General features: G+C 35.9%; 2 protein-coding genes across 2 annotated transcripts in view; both read right to left on the reverse strand.

The window, feature by feature from the left end:
* The window catches only part of LOC140244027 (uncharacterized), a 29,034-nt gene extending 15,309 nt beyond the window's left edge, over nucleotides 1-13,725 (reverse strand). The window contains exons 1-5 of the mRNA XM_072323681.1: nucleotides 13,639-13,725; nucleotides 7,134-7,279; nucleotides 3,869-4,236; nucleotides 1,883-2,011; nucleotides 1,416-1,526 (exon numbers count right to left, since the gene is read on the reverse strand). Coding sequence (XP_072179782.1) covers nucleotides 1,416-1,526; nucleotides 1,883-2,011; nucleotides 3,869-4,236; nucleotides 7,134-7,279; nucleotides 13,639-13,725 — 841 coding nt within the window. The remainder of the gene's footprint in view (nucleotides 1-1,415; nucleotides 1,527-1,882; nucleotides 2,012-3,868; nucleotides 4,237-7,133; nucleotides 7,280-13,638) is intronic.
* LOC140243673 (uncharacterized) overlaps nucleotides 1-16,965 on the reverse strand; it is a 101,880-nt gene that overhangs the window by 41,078 nt on the left and 43,837 nt on the right. The gene's annotated exons all lie outside the window — the stretch shown is intronic.

Consider the following 16,965-nt stretch of genomic DNA (forward strand, 5'->3'; position numbering starts at 1 on the left):
TATGGAACAGGATGACAAAGTACAGAAGTCATGCATTTTCAGGTCCAACAGTACTAGCTAAATAATACTGGTTTTTTTTTTTTTTTTTTTTTTTTTTTTTTTTTAATGCCTGCGTCTTCTTCTCTGGGGTCAACATAAATCATGACCACAAACGATTAAGATGAAACTATTCTCTCTGTACTGCTACCAACAGGCGGTCTATACAAACATCATAATCTTTATATTAATATATCAAACATTTACATACATCAAGGTAATGCACAGACACACATTATACACGAAAGACGAATCAATTTTGTTTTCTGCTTTGCACATTACAGTCACATGAGAATCCATAATTACATATTTACATTTACACTGATCAAAATCATTTACAATGATATGAAAACTCACACATATCTTAAGAGAACGACTCTATACTCGCGTTTTCATATTCATTAAAGGGGATGGCTAGTAACTGATCAGTGGGAATCAGTGGGAATGCTTGGGGATGATTGTTCCAATCCTTGTGGGATTCATTTAAGAGTACATTATATATCTATTACTGTGTGAAAATTATTTGCTTCAGAATGGTCTCATATTCAAGTAATGTGCAGTTTAATGCCCCGTCACTGTACAGGCATGCTAGCCTGGAAACATTAAACTTCACATTAGTCATCCCCTTTAATTTGATAGGAGGCAGTTTTTCCATGGTTAAGTTGTTGTTGTTGTTTTTTTCTCTAATTTTAAGAAGTTTCCTCGGCAATGAATGGCTTTACTTTGGTAATGTATATGACCTCTGGTGATATTCAGCCTTTCATTCATTTCATCTTTATTTTTATTTATTCTTTGTTTTCTTTTCTTTTTTTCTTTTTTTGCTTTTGTTACGAAGGTATGAAACACGGTTTCAGACAGTTTGTTGCAACAATTTGTAGATCAATGCAGAGCTGCATTTCTGCTAACTTCTCTTAGAAATGCACAGACTTTTCAAACCGAACAAAACAAAGTCCATGACAAGCATTAAACCAAGCAACAACGATACTGACGGCTAAAAGTGCACTCCAGCATAAATATGAGGGAATGAGGATAAAGTGAATATGTGCCTTTCCTGCTGGAACAGGGGCGCAACCGTTGCAGTCAGGGGATTCGAACCACAGACCTGAGAGTCTTGTCTTGTTCACTGAGCAACAACAGAGTATACTGCTACAAATCGGCACCCATGTTCTGTCTTATCCTCTCTCTCTCTCTCCGTGGACCGATACAGTCTTCCTTGTATTCTGAATGACAATAACCTGACGAGCAGCATCAACCAGCGGAGTATTTCTTTGCGTACTTGCATGATGGCTCCACCACGTAGAACAAAATAACAAATCATACTCCTTCTATCACAATGCCAATACACCCATGTGTTTCCTCCGGTTCACACTGCAACATACTTTCTACGCTATGAGGGGTTTCATTTTCCTTGCGTATGCCATTACTTAATGGTTTCATTTCTTCTTTAGTGCCTGCCCGTCTTGAGTCACTCCTCACTGGTGGATTTTCAGCTGTGCGAAAAAAAAAGGAAAGGAGGGGTCGCTATAGACATTACTACGTTATGTTAAACGTCGTACATCCTGTAAATTAGAAAGCATCTGAATGATTGGGCAGATATGATGGGTGTGATAAATATGTCCATATTGGAAGGTAACTGAAACTTTGAAGATAATGCTTAAATAAAGGATAGGATCATACTAGATTCGAATCATGAAACAGGTTTATCAATAAACGTATTGATATATAATCATTGGCATTGATACGGATATTTAAGAAATTACAAATTATTCTTGTTGGCAATGAAATTTGGAAATAATCTGATAATGACCTCCGATAGATTTAGGACGAGAATGACAGGAAAACATACCTCTTTTAGATTCCAGAATCTTCCTCTTGTATTTGATGAAGAAGAAGAAGAGGAAGATGTTGAAACCGACAGAAAGAACCAGCAACGCAGTCGTCATGATCGAAAAGATTCGATATGTATCACTGGGTTCTAGAGGAAAAGTAGGGATTAAGTGTGTACAAGAAAAACGAAGGAAACATCTGAGTAAAAAACAAAACAAAACATAATATACAGGTCGAGCATGTCAAAGGGGCGTTTTAAAATATTATAAATTCGACTTTATACGTTGGACTTGGTTAATGGCTGGCTGTTCATGCTCCTATAGTGCCTTGCCGTTCGTACCATTTTGTATTTACAAGAGTTCAAGAGGGGAGGTTCAAATCTCATCATGGGCATTGATGGCCATGAATAACCGGTTTTGATACAAATTAAAGAGGATCTTTGTGAAATACCCCTGGACGCCAAATGCAATACTGCATGTACCTTTGCCATTTATCACCAAGTTCAAGAAGTATAAAATGAATTAAGATAAATTTGGAGAGGAGACATCTCCATCTCCATCTCTCTCTTCATCCTCACAGTCAACACTCATAATTATGTTTCACCTCATGAAGTTCCATCAAAAGTACCATGTACCCTAGCTACTTGTTTATGTTGCGTATATTGACACAGATCTCTTCTCCTTTATTCACATTTGTGGACTGTATACTACTAAGTATAGGGCTATTATGTGCTATTGTGTTGGAGACAGAGAAAATAAGTTTAATAAATTTGAACTGACCTGACCTGAATAATGTGTACACAATAATGGGCCTTTTGCAGCATTCAAACTCGATATCATTGATACGTTCCACCATGCATCACAAAACCCTGATAAGAATTTACCACTCTTTTTTTTTTGAGTCATCCAAATTAGATTCACCTAATCTAAATGGAATATAATGATCTAAAGCAAATTTGTAGTAGGACACCCACTTGAAACAAAAGGACTTTGAAGTTAGCGGTTTAGTCAATTGCGTGATAAAATTGTACATTGCGCAAGAGGAGAAGCTGTTCAAAGATCTTGAAACATAACTGAACATCTGACCCTACATTAAAGGGAATTATCACCAAACCATATAAGTGCCTATTAGAAAACGCAGAAAGATTAGAAGAAGGCATCGGTGGAGCTTGAGGAAAATCGGACAATCCATTTGAATCTAAGAATTTTTATAGTTTTAGATGCCTGTGATCTCATGTGTCATCATCCATGTAATCTCGAGATGATACTACAACGACTCGTAATGTCACACTAGTGGAACGATAAGAAAAGAAATGGATTTAAAGGAATAATTTACCATTTGCAGATGAAAAAAACCAGCATTAGCACTTTAAAATAGTTCCAAAATGTGAGTTAGGGACAGAAACAGCCACTTTAAAAATTTGAAATTGTATAATCAATGTTAAGTATTGTAAAATATAAAAATTGTGAACACTAGTTATGATAGAAATGTGTACAGACTAAAATCGTCTACAGTTACCATTTAGGGAGAAAAAAGTGATATATCCTCATATTTTAGGCTCTATTACGAAAATTTTACATGGTTGGATGTTTTGTGATACAACAGACTAACACAAATGCATCAAACGTGATATCTTGATTTTTTTTTTTAAATCACTGCTCCCGAAGGTAAACAGGCCCTTTAAAAGGGAAGAAATTGCACATTTTCTTGATCTATATTAGGGGAAATATCACTTGCCCTGTCTTATGACGTAGGCTTAAATGCTTTTTTTTTTTCTTTCAATTTGCTGGGAAATGAGACTTCAGTGTTTGTTCATGACGTGTATCTGTAAAAAATTATCTCTATTATATTTCTCTCTTTATCTTTCTCCTCTTTTTCTACCTTATGAATTCTTTCGCTTTCTTCTCCTCTTTTCTTCTTAACCTCATACTCTCAACTTGAGTCTGATAAAGATTGGGTTTGGTTTCAGACATGTATTTAGCATGTAACAAAATAATGTTATTACCTTCTTTAGAAGAATCCACATGGCCACGCCCTACGAATTCAGTAGTCATTTCTGGCTCAGGCGTAATGGTCGTGTTGTCACCACTGCTCCGCGACGTTTCACAGTTTTCACAGGTTGTCGTAGCAGTGCTACTCTTAGACGGTGGGGTGGTGGGGTTGGACGATGAGGACAATGAGGCAGTTGAAGGTACAGTGGTCGATCTTCGCGAAGTCGTTTCCGGTTCGGGAAGGATGCTTTCACAGACAGTATCCGATTCCACGGTGCACCGAGTCTTAATCCGTTCATTCGTACCACACTCAGAGCACTGATGGCAGTCCACGCAACGATTGAAGTTCTTCTGGAAAAACTTCTGAGGACAGTCTTCGCATCTATTACAGGATGGATGTATTTGACGAGACATGAGAAAATTAATGACGTAAACTTGGACGCTTAATGAGCTCGATGGGAAAATTACAGTACATGTACACACAGCTTGATTAAGTATTATAAACCAAGCTACATCAGGGACCGTCCTTTTTATATTTCATTCATCTTTTATCCACACTTTTAACTTAGCAAGCGTATGCTATGGGATGCTACATAAGACAACCATTTTTACATGCATACACAAATGCTTTTTCAGCACATATTATACATATGAAACGTGGTGGAGAAAAACTAAAGAAAAAATGGAAACTTAAAGGGGATGGCTAGTAACTGATCAGTGGGAATCAGTGGGAATGCTTGAGGGTGATTGTTCCAATCCTTGTGGGATTTATTTAAGAGTACATTATATATCTATTGTTGTGTGAAAATTATTTGCTTCAGAATGGTCTCATATTCAAGTATTTTGCAGTTAAATGTTTCCAGGTTAGCGTGCCTGGTCAGTGACGGGGCATTAATCTGCACATTACTTGAATATGAGACCATTCTGAAGCAAATAATTTTCACACAACAGTAGATATATAATGTACTCTTAAATGAATCCCACAAGGATTGGAACAATCATCCCTCAGCATTTCCACTGATTCCCACTGATCGGTTACTAGCCATCCCCTTTAAAATTGGAACCTTATAATAGGAGATCCACTTCAGAATAACGCCGACCTCAAAGGGAGAGCTAGAAAAATATCCTTCCCTAGAAAGAACAAAACACCAGATGTCCGAAAAACATCCCCGCACCGGTCGATAAAATGGACATGCACATCAAGGCTAGCGAGTCTACGACGCCACCGCCCATACCCTCCAAAATTTATGACACAGAAATAACAGTAGTCTCACACCTCTGCAATTCAACACTATGAATACAAACCTCGCTCTGTGACATGTTTAAAGGGATCGTATAGTTTTGGTTGAGACCTAATTTCACGTTTCTAACATTTTTTTTTTTTTTGTGAGATAATGAGAAAACCTCTTATGAAATATGAAAGAGCATGTAATTTCATGAGGAATTCAATGTTTATTTGATGAAAATTGGTTTTGAAATGGCTGAGATATCTAAAACGGAGCGATTTTAATAAGTGTGGGACCCACACTTTATTACGAACGCTTTGTTTTACTTTGTTTTTGGATGTTTCAGTCATTCCAAACCCGATTTTCATAAAATAAACATTGAATTCCTCTTAAAATGTTATGCTCTGTAATATCTAATAAGTGTTTTCTTGGTATCTCGCAAAAAGTTAAAAGCCCAATTCTCATCTCCACCAACGTGTCCACCAATACTGTACCATCCCTTTAATACTAGACAAGGGCGCACTATATACATCTGCCCACAAAACGTGTGGGAATTGTGAATCTGTGAACACTGTAATTGCTTTGATCATGTTTTTTTTTTTTTCATTTCTGTGAATTCGATCAAAAACTCCTGCAAATGTACACAATGTTTCTGAGGCTATCATTTCATTTTATCACCATCACCTTCACTATTATCTCCATTATCACCATTTTCCATTATTATCATGTTGTCATCATAATCATACTTTACTGTATCTCTATTAGTATTTATAAACCAGAATAATTATGAACCCTATAAATGCTCAGTTCGCATTCCTCATTCTGCTAAATAAAAATATGTTTCCACCTCACCCTGTCCCATCCCAACACCTCCCCCCCCCCCCCCGATAAACAAAGGTAGGTTTTCTTCGGTGCCATGCCTTCAAAGAACATAGTCCCTTTCTGCATTATTTCTTAGTTAATTATCTGCAAATTTGTTAATACAAAATAGGCCTACATTTTATTGATTAAGTTTATTGATTTTAATAATCATTTTCAGTATGGCACCATTTTCAATTTGTTTTTAGCAATGTCATCAATATAACTATGCATACATGATACTACATACTAAAGTTTTTTTTTTTCAATTTCAACAATTTTCATTACACATACATTTGTGACATAATTACAGTAAATGTGTAATAAATTACCATAAAAACGGTAACTGATATAAACAAACTGATAAATATGGGGAAAGCTTGACTCTTTGGCAACTGATACATAACGTAAATACAATGAGAGAAGGGCCGGGGGTTCGGATGGAATTAATACACACATCTATTTTTTTTTTCTTGGAGTCATATGCCATTGTAATCAGTGTACTGATGTTTTCTGTGGTAATACTGAAAAGAAATTTTATTTAGGTATGAAATGATGTGAAGAAAATTAAATCAATCAAATAAACAAACAAACAGACGCCCACACACATTTTCACGTAGGCGTATGGCCTAGTCTACATTGAAAAAAAAAAACAAAAAAAAAAAAACAAAAGAGGACTCATAATCCCATATTCATGGTACTAATAGCTCTGTCATAAACTGGCGTCATACTGGTCCGATATTGAGGAAAGATGGACACAGTCATGATATAATGGAAGTGTTTAAATTAGACTCCATTATATACTGTCATTCGTGAGGGCATCCTCAAGCATCGTATAATTTTCGTACATATTACAATGTAAGGGGTTTCTCGGGCTTCGATAGCAACTTCGCGAGTCGCGTCAAAATCTCTGGAAAGCCCCCGAAATATAAATTGGAGATCTTGCGAAGTTTTATTTTCCTTCTGTGGTGGTTCGGGTGTATCGTGTGACCTTCTGTATATAGGCATCTTATTTGCTTCTGTTCTTGACCGGAGTTCCACTAAGTTCAAGCCAGGGTAACTACAAGCAAAATCAAAAATTCAATTATACGTGTAGACATCTTGTGTCAGTTGGGGCAGTGTGACACCAACAACGACAGGAAAGAAATGGGGGGGGGGGGGGTATGGAGTCAGTTGATAGTTTGAGTGTTCTTACATATTTGTCGTGTCTTCATCTGCCCTGATGCACTGTTTGATTTTCATTTGACCCGGCCTGCAGAGATTGAGATCCTCGGCGCCATTCGGGCATTCAGAACTCTTGTCGTCGTACGTCATCATTGAGGCAAACTCACAAACCGACCCCTGCAAAGAAGATGAAAGCAAATCTTTTCCTATCGTATACGATTTTATTTTATTGGCCTTCCAGGTACTGTGAATAGCTGTAAATTGCGCAAAATAATTTAGTACGGCTAAGATATCTTGTTAAAATTTGTGAGCCTCTTTAGATTGAGGAAAAGCAAACAATCTATGCGGAAGATGTGTTACTGAAACATGAAGCAAGAAAATGTTAAAGTTATCAAATGACCCAGTGGCGTGAGGAGAAGTTGGTGGCCCGAATCATGTGAAATTGATCATCATTCGCTGCTCACTTTGGTACATATTGTACGAAACCCATGAATATCGTCCTTCATGCGATTATGTGCATCAAAGTGTAAGCCCATCAGTAACGGTTGCCTTCTGTTGTGGTCCTTCTACTGTGCGTATGTACATAAAGATCAGCTAGCGATACGGCCATACACAATTGATAATTCCTTACACTTATTCTCGAATATATTCAAACAGGAAAAGCAATTCCCGTTCCACGGTATCCCAATGTACCGGGTCTTTGAACATTTTTCTGCATAAACCACCACTGTATAATCATAAAAACTGCATCATTTGAAAGAAGATAATGGTGATTATCTACCACCTAACAATTTACAAGCACTCTCTTGCTGTTAAAAAATACTTATTATTACAGTACACTGTAAAAACATCGGTGTTAGATTTAACACCACGGGTGTTAAATCTAACACCGATCAAACTTCAATAAAGGACCACACCCACAGGTGTTAAAAATGCACTGTGATGGTGTTGAAAAGTGTTCACCTGACACTTCGTGGTGTTAATTTGACACTGTACCTGGTGTTATTTTGACACTGTACTGGTGTTAATTCAAAAATGACACCACATGGTGTTGATTTGATATTTGCTGGTGTTAATATCAATGGTTTAACACCCGCCCAGCTTCAATAAAGGACCACACCAGCTGGTGTTACTTTGGTGTAAATTTATTTTCACATTTTTTCAAAAATCTAAGTATTTTAATGTAAAATTCTTGATCGTCTTGTTTAAATTAAAAATCAACAAGAAGTGCAGTTTCTAAGAAACTCTTCAAAAAACAGTTTGAAATTTGGAAATGACACCCGTAGGTGTAAATTTAACATCATAAATGAGCACCGAAAATTTAACACCAGCTCGGTGTTCACTATTTAACACCGGACTTTTTGCAGTGTATCAATACAATTGGTTTAGTTACATACTTCCAACTATATAGAAATATTGAAAAATTACTCTAAAATATCATTACTTACTTAAAAGAAAAACAGAATAATATACTTGTTTTCATTCCACTAGCAAAAAGAAAATTAATAATGATAAAGATCATTTATCTTTAATTGGGTCAGAATGTATACTCATATGTATGAAAACAAGAATGTTACTTATGAAAACAATATTATATTACTTTTTTTTTAAGTAAGTCATATTTTTTAAAGTAACTTTTCAATATTTCTATTTATAGTTAGAAGTATGTGACTAAACCAGTGGGGGCGCTGTGGCATAGTGGATAAGACTCCCGAGTCCCGATCGGAGGACCCGAGTTCGAATCGATCCCGTCCAGTGCTTATGTCCTTGGACAAGATGTTTTACCCACTATGTCCCTCTCGACCCAAGTGTATAAATGGGTACCTGGCAACGCTAGGGGAATAATAATGGCAGGGCCCTCTGGTAGAGCAGTGGCAACACTGAAGAGGCTACCCTGGGTAAATAAGACCTTATTATCATTATTGTTATTATTATTATATGTACTGATAAATTATCCCAGGGCTTAAGTTAATATCACAGTTGATAAAATTACACAACATACACAAGTAATTGAAAATCGTTTTACCCTGCTACTGAGCTTATTAAAAAACAACCACGTCCTGTTCGTTTGTTTGTTTGTGTTTTTTTTTTTACTTAATGTTCTTGAATTGAATACCCTATTGAAATATCATTTGAATCTTCTTGTGTATGTAAATCTCATGGAGCACAAGCAAAATGAAATAAAAGAGTTTCAGGAAGATATTTTCACTCCTATACGTCTGGGGTGTATATTTCAAGTTTTGTTTAGATCATCATCGTTTAGTTTTAACGGATTTTACCCATTTCCCCAAAGTAAAATTCTTTTGATAATTGTGTCTTGCGATAAGACTATGAAATCGACCTTTATAAGGTTTATTGACTAGCTTCGTGTACTGCTTGCTTTATTGTGATAACCTACCCCATGAATGAAATCATTGTACCCTCAGACGTTTTGCATACAGTTGAGAGGGAATTCCCTGTGATATGCCTTTATTGACAGACAATTATTGTATTGTGTGAGCGACACAACAGAATGCCATGCGAACTTTAACCTGATGGCAGAAATCTATAACCGGGCGTATTAAGTGCACGGAGCACTCTATAATAGTAGTATAATGTACCTCTCTATATAGAGTACAGGCCCTAGCTATACGAATCACTGGTTATACACGAAAAGGTTTCTTCTTACCAGTGGCGCTCTCTTGTCAAGTCGTCGTAAAGTTGAGACGGATGTTTTATGATAGGACGCGGCCTATATATAAAAAAGAAGAAAAATAAAAAAAGAAGGAATGAAGAAAACTCTATGCATAAGGTTGTCATGATATGAAAACAAGGAAGTAATTTTTTAATAAAGACTTCATCGTGTGGTCCAGTAACTGACACACGGAAATGATTAAATCAATGTGATATTCGTATAATCTCTGCAACTATGACTATTTTCCCTCAAAACAATATTATTCATAGAACATATACCGGTATATAGAAGTAACCTCAGTTCCAGCTTCCCAGGATGTACCGGATCGCGTATTCAAACGGCATCACTGCTGAATTCCCAAAGTGAACAGGATATACAAGTCAAATCATATTTTATCAAAGGTTTAATTGATAATTCTCTACAATGCCAAAATACAATAAAAGAAACACTAAAGGTAAGATACTACACACGTAGGGAGCAGCATGCCATTACATTTATGCACAATTTGAACAAAACAATCTAGTAAAAGAGAGTTCATCTGTACACAAAAAGAAACAATGCTTTAAATTGTTAGATGATCAAAAATATGACTCGCGCAGTGCTTAGTATCGTCAGAAAGGGACAAATTAATAATTTATTGCATATCGAATACACATCAGTTCGCAAAAAGACTAGGTGGGAAAAATGGGTATAGCCAGGCAAGCAAAGTTTGTACAAGGAGGGAAGCAGGTATAAGAAAATTAAAGACAGATTGAATATTCAAAGGACAAGGGGAGCACTAATGTCATTAATCATATTACAGAAATGAAACAACTTTTGTAGTAGATATCCAATATTGTGACAATGAACTCACATTTATAGCGCAACAACGGCTGCAGATTAAAACTTTCCTTGGAAATTAGTCATTCGAAAGATGATCTCATGAATCTTGAATAGTTTGAATAGTACTCAATGTCCTGTACAAAAGTATTCCATATATTATTTTTTTTTTTATTTCACTCGAAAGTAGGCCTACGTTAAGGGGTAAAGTTGTCAAAGGGTTGTACAAACCATTTGTCTGTCGTACGAACTCTCTGGGGGGTATCATATCATTTACCACTGGATTTAACTGTTTATAGGGACAGATATTACATTCAATATACGTGGCAATATCGTGTGATGTGCATAACTAACCTGGAATCACAGAATATCATATCGGTTGTCACACCATGATGTTGGGAAAATGTAAGACTTGCACCTTAGTATTATGACAGCACTATGGGAATCATATCACATCACAAATATCCTATAAAATACTACATCAATATGTAATTATACTTATAACTGGCTAACAGCATGGACGGACTAGAGATCGGAAATATTTTAGGACTTAATCACTTCTTTCGCATATGCTAATCCTTTATTGCCACCGATAAAGCGATTGGAGTCCATGCAGACAACATGTAATTGCGTACAATGTAGTATACATTTTTATATTCGCAAAAGTTCAACGCTCAGTATAAAATGTATTCGTGGTGCAATCTTAATGTTCATGAACCAGTGTGAAGGCGTGAATGGTAGCGGTGTGTGATAACAATGTACTTGCTCAATTATTACACTATCAAATCATAAGAGATGGTAACTCACGCCACACTATAACTTGCCATTCACATACACATTAAGGGAAACCAGAACCCAAAGAGAAATGTGGATTGAGCGAAAGCAGCAACATTAGTAGAAACCATCATCGAAAGTTTGATGAACATTACTTATTCCATCAACTTGACACTGAAATATAATTGTCAGCAATTATTCCTCCTGCTTTCTGAAAGCGGTTAGTCAAGTGCTCTTTCATTATGCTAGAAAAGTGAATTGTTGTTGAATTCCATTTATATTTTCTATAAATTATCGTCCACACATCTACGTCATAAACTCTAGTAGTCTCCTCCTCAAGCGGTTCCAACAACAACACTTTAAAAATTCATAACTTTTGCATCGATTGTCCGATTTTTACTTTTACTGATGTATTCTACAAATGTTGCTGCTTTCACCCAATCCATATTGCTCTTTGAGCTTTGGTTTCCTTTAAGATTGGTCCATAGGGGGGGGGGGGGGGGATCCTGATTTTGATAAGCACATATTGCACATTATAAATACTGACACATAATAACTACCATGCATGGTAAGGATGCAATGTACATGAACACATTTGTGTTACCAATATTGATACAATGGATCCTAACTTTAGAAGGTTAATTTCAATTTAGTCATGATAATTATAGATTACAAAGAAATGCGATTTCATGCATGACAAATTACTCTCTGGATGAAACAAAGAAATTATCAAAAGCAATTAGTTGTGCATCAAATAAGAAAAACATGTGCGGAGATTAAAATCAGAAGTGCGATTTCGTGCCATTAAATCAATTAAGCAAAAAAATATCTTCAGTATGTAAAATGTACAAAAACACATATACATCCAAATGGACTATTGCCAATCAGCCATATTTACAAAATACGACTGTTATTCCTAGGAGTCACACATTTACCACAAACACCTATACATTATGTACAAACTTGCAGAAAAAGAAACACACGCATACAGGAATGGAAACATTAACAGATACAGTTAAAAGTCTACAATAATTAAAAACAAGAGATAAAAAGTAACGAATAACCATTTCATGCATGCAAGTCTACATGAAGCAAAAAAAAAAAAAATGACATGACCAACTTAGTCTTTTACGACAAATAGTAAGTAAACATGGTGCAAGGGGGTAATAAATGCAATGTTGTGCCATAGTATCAGGCAAGATAAAAAAATGTACCTTGAATAGCCGTTCAAAGGATTCACTGGCTGCTCTGAGGGACAGAGGTACGAATCATCATAGAATTATAACAACAAATATTCAAACTTCAAATGAAACAGATTCATGTTTTAATATTAATTGTTGTATGTACTTTAAACGAAGCATAACACTTTTTATCACACTCGCAGCCCAAGGAACTCTACTTTATTGCTATAGTTACCTGGTACATGTATTTTAGGTCCTATACTGAGCGAAACTACGAAAATAATGATTCTCAACAAGTATTAAAGGGAGAGTAAGGTTATAACAAATTACTGTTGTTCACATTTTGCATATATATCAACACTTGCCCTTGACTTAACTGAATGAACACTGGTTGTTTCTTTCCCTACTAAAAAAAAAAATCACATTTTAGAACACTAAACCTGGGTTTTATTTCATCTGCAAGTATATAGTAAATTATGCTTTTAAACTTATAATCAAGTAGGCCGATATATAAATACAGTACTCTACTTTTCATCAAAAGGGCATAAACAAATATATTAGAATTGGGAAAGATATTGCTTGTAAGTAGTCCTAAACTCGTTTTCACTTTTCTGCGAAATGCTATTAAATTTTACGTGCTTCTGCAATCATGGCAATGGATTTTCGTTACATGTAAAGCCTCTGTTCATGTGCATAATTTGGAATTCATCACATATACAAGGAATTCACATATTTACTGTGATTTTACAGAGTCTTTCATTAATGTGATGTTCATGTATCACTGCTTTGTTTGACTTTTTTCTTCTGAAAGACTATGTTTTTATGTTTAATTCATAATGGTTTCGAGATCATGATGATAACCAAGATGATGAGTTATTTATACGGACCGCATATTTCAATAAGATATCAGAGACACGGTATAGATGAGATGATAGTCGTCACATTTCTATAATAAAGCATTAGTGTTTATAGGTTTATATTCACATAAATATGATTATATACACGAAAATAAATGCATGAAAATACAATTTACTGCAGTTTGTGAATACTTCATAATACTGTTGATGTGACATTAAGTGCATACTTACGATTTTCGAGGTCATCCCGCCACAGAAGTTATGCAACGCACTCATCAAAAGGAGACCTCGAACGCAGAGCTTATCCAGTTTAGCCATCTTGTGTCTGTCGTGTGTTAAGATCAAATGGTCATAGGACAATGGGATATTTGCTTTGACTACATCAACACCTCATCTAATTCACACTGAACACTATACAGTACTAGTCCATTATTGCAGCAGAGCAAAAAAAAAAAAAAAAAAAAAAAAAAAAAGGGGGGGGGGAATTTACATATACAGTGGTAAGAAAGTGGCTAAAAATTCGTACAGATGCATCTTAAATGCATAGGGGTTTGTGACATAGGGCCTGTAATTATTATGTCTGAAGTTTGGCATGTTTGGTCTCGGATTATTTCACTGAAACTGATATAACCAAGGCTAACATGTGCATAACTTCAATGCGACATACTCTTAGTCGTGTGCAAAAGATAGACAAGTTTGTACACCATCACTGACCACGTTACATACGACAACAAGCAGAGAGATTACAGAGATGTAACATTGTTTTCTTTTTTTAAACTCAATTGACTTGTTCTGGTAAAGATTGCACGGATAGATTCAATTGTAAATGGCCTTACAGCCGAAGAGAATAGCTGGTGCAAAGCGTAACACAAAGCTTTGTACTTAGTACTTCAAACTCTACATGTCGAGCAAACAGCAATTGAGTTCTATATATGAGCGCTCTCTCTCACACACACACACACACATTGCTTTGCAAGGGCTTGCGACGTATTATATTATAGTCATGTGTTGAAAAATGGTAGAAAGCGAATACAACTTTTGTCGTAGAATACATTCTGTCGTTTATGACAGCGTGTGAAACTATTCACTCTGTAATCAGTGGACAACAGCAAATGCGATTATTAAACTTACCGCAGAAGAAATTGTTTCAGCAAGATTAGTAGTTGAAGCATTTAAACGTCTGACAAGTCTACACGAGCCTAACTTCACAGTGTAATGAACAACGATTCAACAATGATCTGGAATGTTCGATGACGTCATTATTTTTTTTTTTTAATGAACTATATCGGGTCACGAGACACACCCGCACGAGTCATATAGGGGAACGTGGGGCAGGATGGGCCACATTTCACTAAATGTGCTTTATTTCAAATACAACGTCACAAACTTCCACATGAAACAGGATTTACCAAAGATTGTGTAAGGCAACACTATCACACGTAATATCATCTTAATTCCCTACTTTTATTTTACGTAATAGCCATCTCAAAATAGCCAAATCTGTCCCATCCTGCCCCATGCCCCATGCCCCATGCGTGGGGCACGATGGGACAAACAATGAAGACGCATATTTCCGTGTTCCACTTGAAACGGTCGCTCTTTCTTTTGTAATTCCGGACCATTCTGAAACTGAAAAAAGAATAAAACATATACATTAACCTTATCAAATGTGATGGGGCAAGATGGGACACCCGCCCAATCTGCCCCGGGGTGGATGTCCCATCCTGCCCCATGACACACACACTACACTTCTAAGCTCTACACATTACATGCAATGACATACAGAGAAACATAAGAGAGAAAAATAAGTCCAAATTGACAAGGGTTGTATCACAAGCCAGTAAAATTATAGGAATGCCTGTGCAACATTTAGAGGATATTGTACAATCTGCTCTTGTGTCTAGACTTGATATTGTAATGAAAGATGAATCACATCCGCTTCATGATGAGGTGACTGTAAACAGATCAGGTAGAATTAGACTTCCAAAAGTAAAGACGGAGAGGTTCAGACGGTCATTTCTGATCGCAGCATGTAAAGTTTTCAATAGCAGATTTAACAGATGAGGTTATTTTTTTGTTATTTATAGTATATGTTATATGTGGGATTAGGTGGGATGCAAATACTAAGAAAATTCAGTCAAAAGGAAACCAGCGATTGTATTTCCTTAGAAAACTCAGGTCATTTAATGTGAAGAGTCAAACATTTGTTTTGTTTTATCAAAGTGTAATACAGTCTGTCATGTGTTTCTCATCAGTAGCATGGTTTAGTTGTTTAACAGAGAAAAATAAGTCCAAATTGATAAGGGTTGTATCACAAGCCAGTAAAATTATAGGAATGCCTGTGCAACATCTAGAGGATATTGTACAATCTGCTCTTGTGTCTAGACTTGATATTGTAATGAAAGATGAATCACATCCGCTTCATGATGAGGTGACTGTAAACAGATCAGGTAGAATTAGACTTCCAAAAGTAAAGACGGAGAGGTTCAGACGGTCATTTCTGATCGCAGCATGTAAAGTTTTCAATAGCAGATTTAACAGATGAGGTTATTTTTTTGTTATTTATAGTATATGTTATATGTGGGATTAGGTGGGATGCAAATACTAAGAAAATTCAGTCAAAAGGAAACCAGCGATTGTATTTCCTTAGAAAACTCAGGTCATTTAATGTGAAGAGTCAAACACTTGTTTTGTTTTATCAAAGTGTAATACAGTCTGTCATGTGTTTCTCATCAGTAGCATGGTTTAGTTGTTTAACAGAGAAAAATAAGTCCAAATTGACAAGGGTTGTATCACAAGCCAGTAAAATTATAGGAATGCCTGTGCAACATCTAGAGGATATTGTACAATCTGCTCTTGTGTCTAGACTTGATATTGTAATGAAAGATGAATCACATCCGCTTCATGATGAGGTGACTGTAAACAGATCAGGTAGAATTAGACTTCCAAAAGTAAAGACGGAGAGGTTCAGACGGTCATTTCTGATCGCAGCATGTAAAGTTTTCAATAGCAGATTTAACAGATGAGGTTATTTTTTTGTTATTTATAGTATATGTTATATGTTTAAAATATGTGAACTGTTCTAATGATTCATGATTCATGAGTTGTATTTTTAAGACAAGTGCCAGATGACTCGGCCCAAGCAGGGCTCTGACCTATCTACATGGACTGTATGTGTTGAGCTTAACTACCCTTTGTGCAATGTATTTGTGGTGTGAAAGTCCAGTATGTGTGCACTTGATGACAATTGTATTGTTCATTAGTTATGTTGAATTGTTACATATTTTTGACTCATTGCAAAATAACTGTACACAAATTTGTAAACAGCAGCAGTGTAATTGTGGATGAGCCAACAGTACACCTGGGAAGTTTTGAGCTGCATGTCTTGCCAACCCTATGACCTATGACTGAATTGAATGTTTTAGATTTTGTGATGAAACATTTTTAATTTATTATATATTGTATTTGTTACTGGAACATACGCAGAAAAGGAAAGAAGGAAAAGAATTAAGAGAACTTTTCAACAAAATACAAATATGATAACATTATTGAGTATTT

This window comes from Diadema setosum, chromosome 20, assembly GCF_964275005.1.
Source record: "Diadema setosum chromosome 20, eeDiaSeto1, whole genome shotgun sequence".
Lineage (NCBI taxonomy): Eukaryota > Metazoa > Echinodermata > Echinoidea > Diadematoida > Diadematidae > Diadema > Diadema setosum.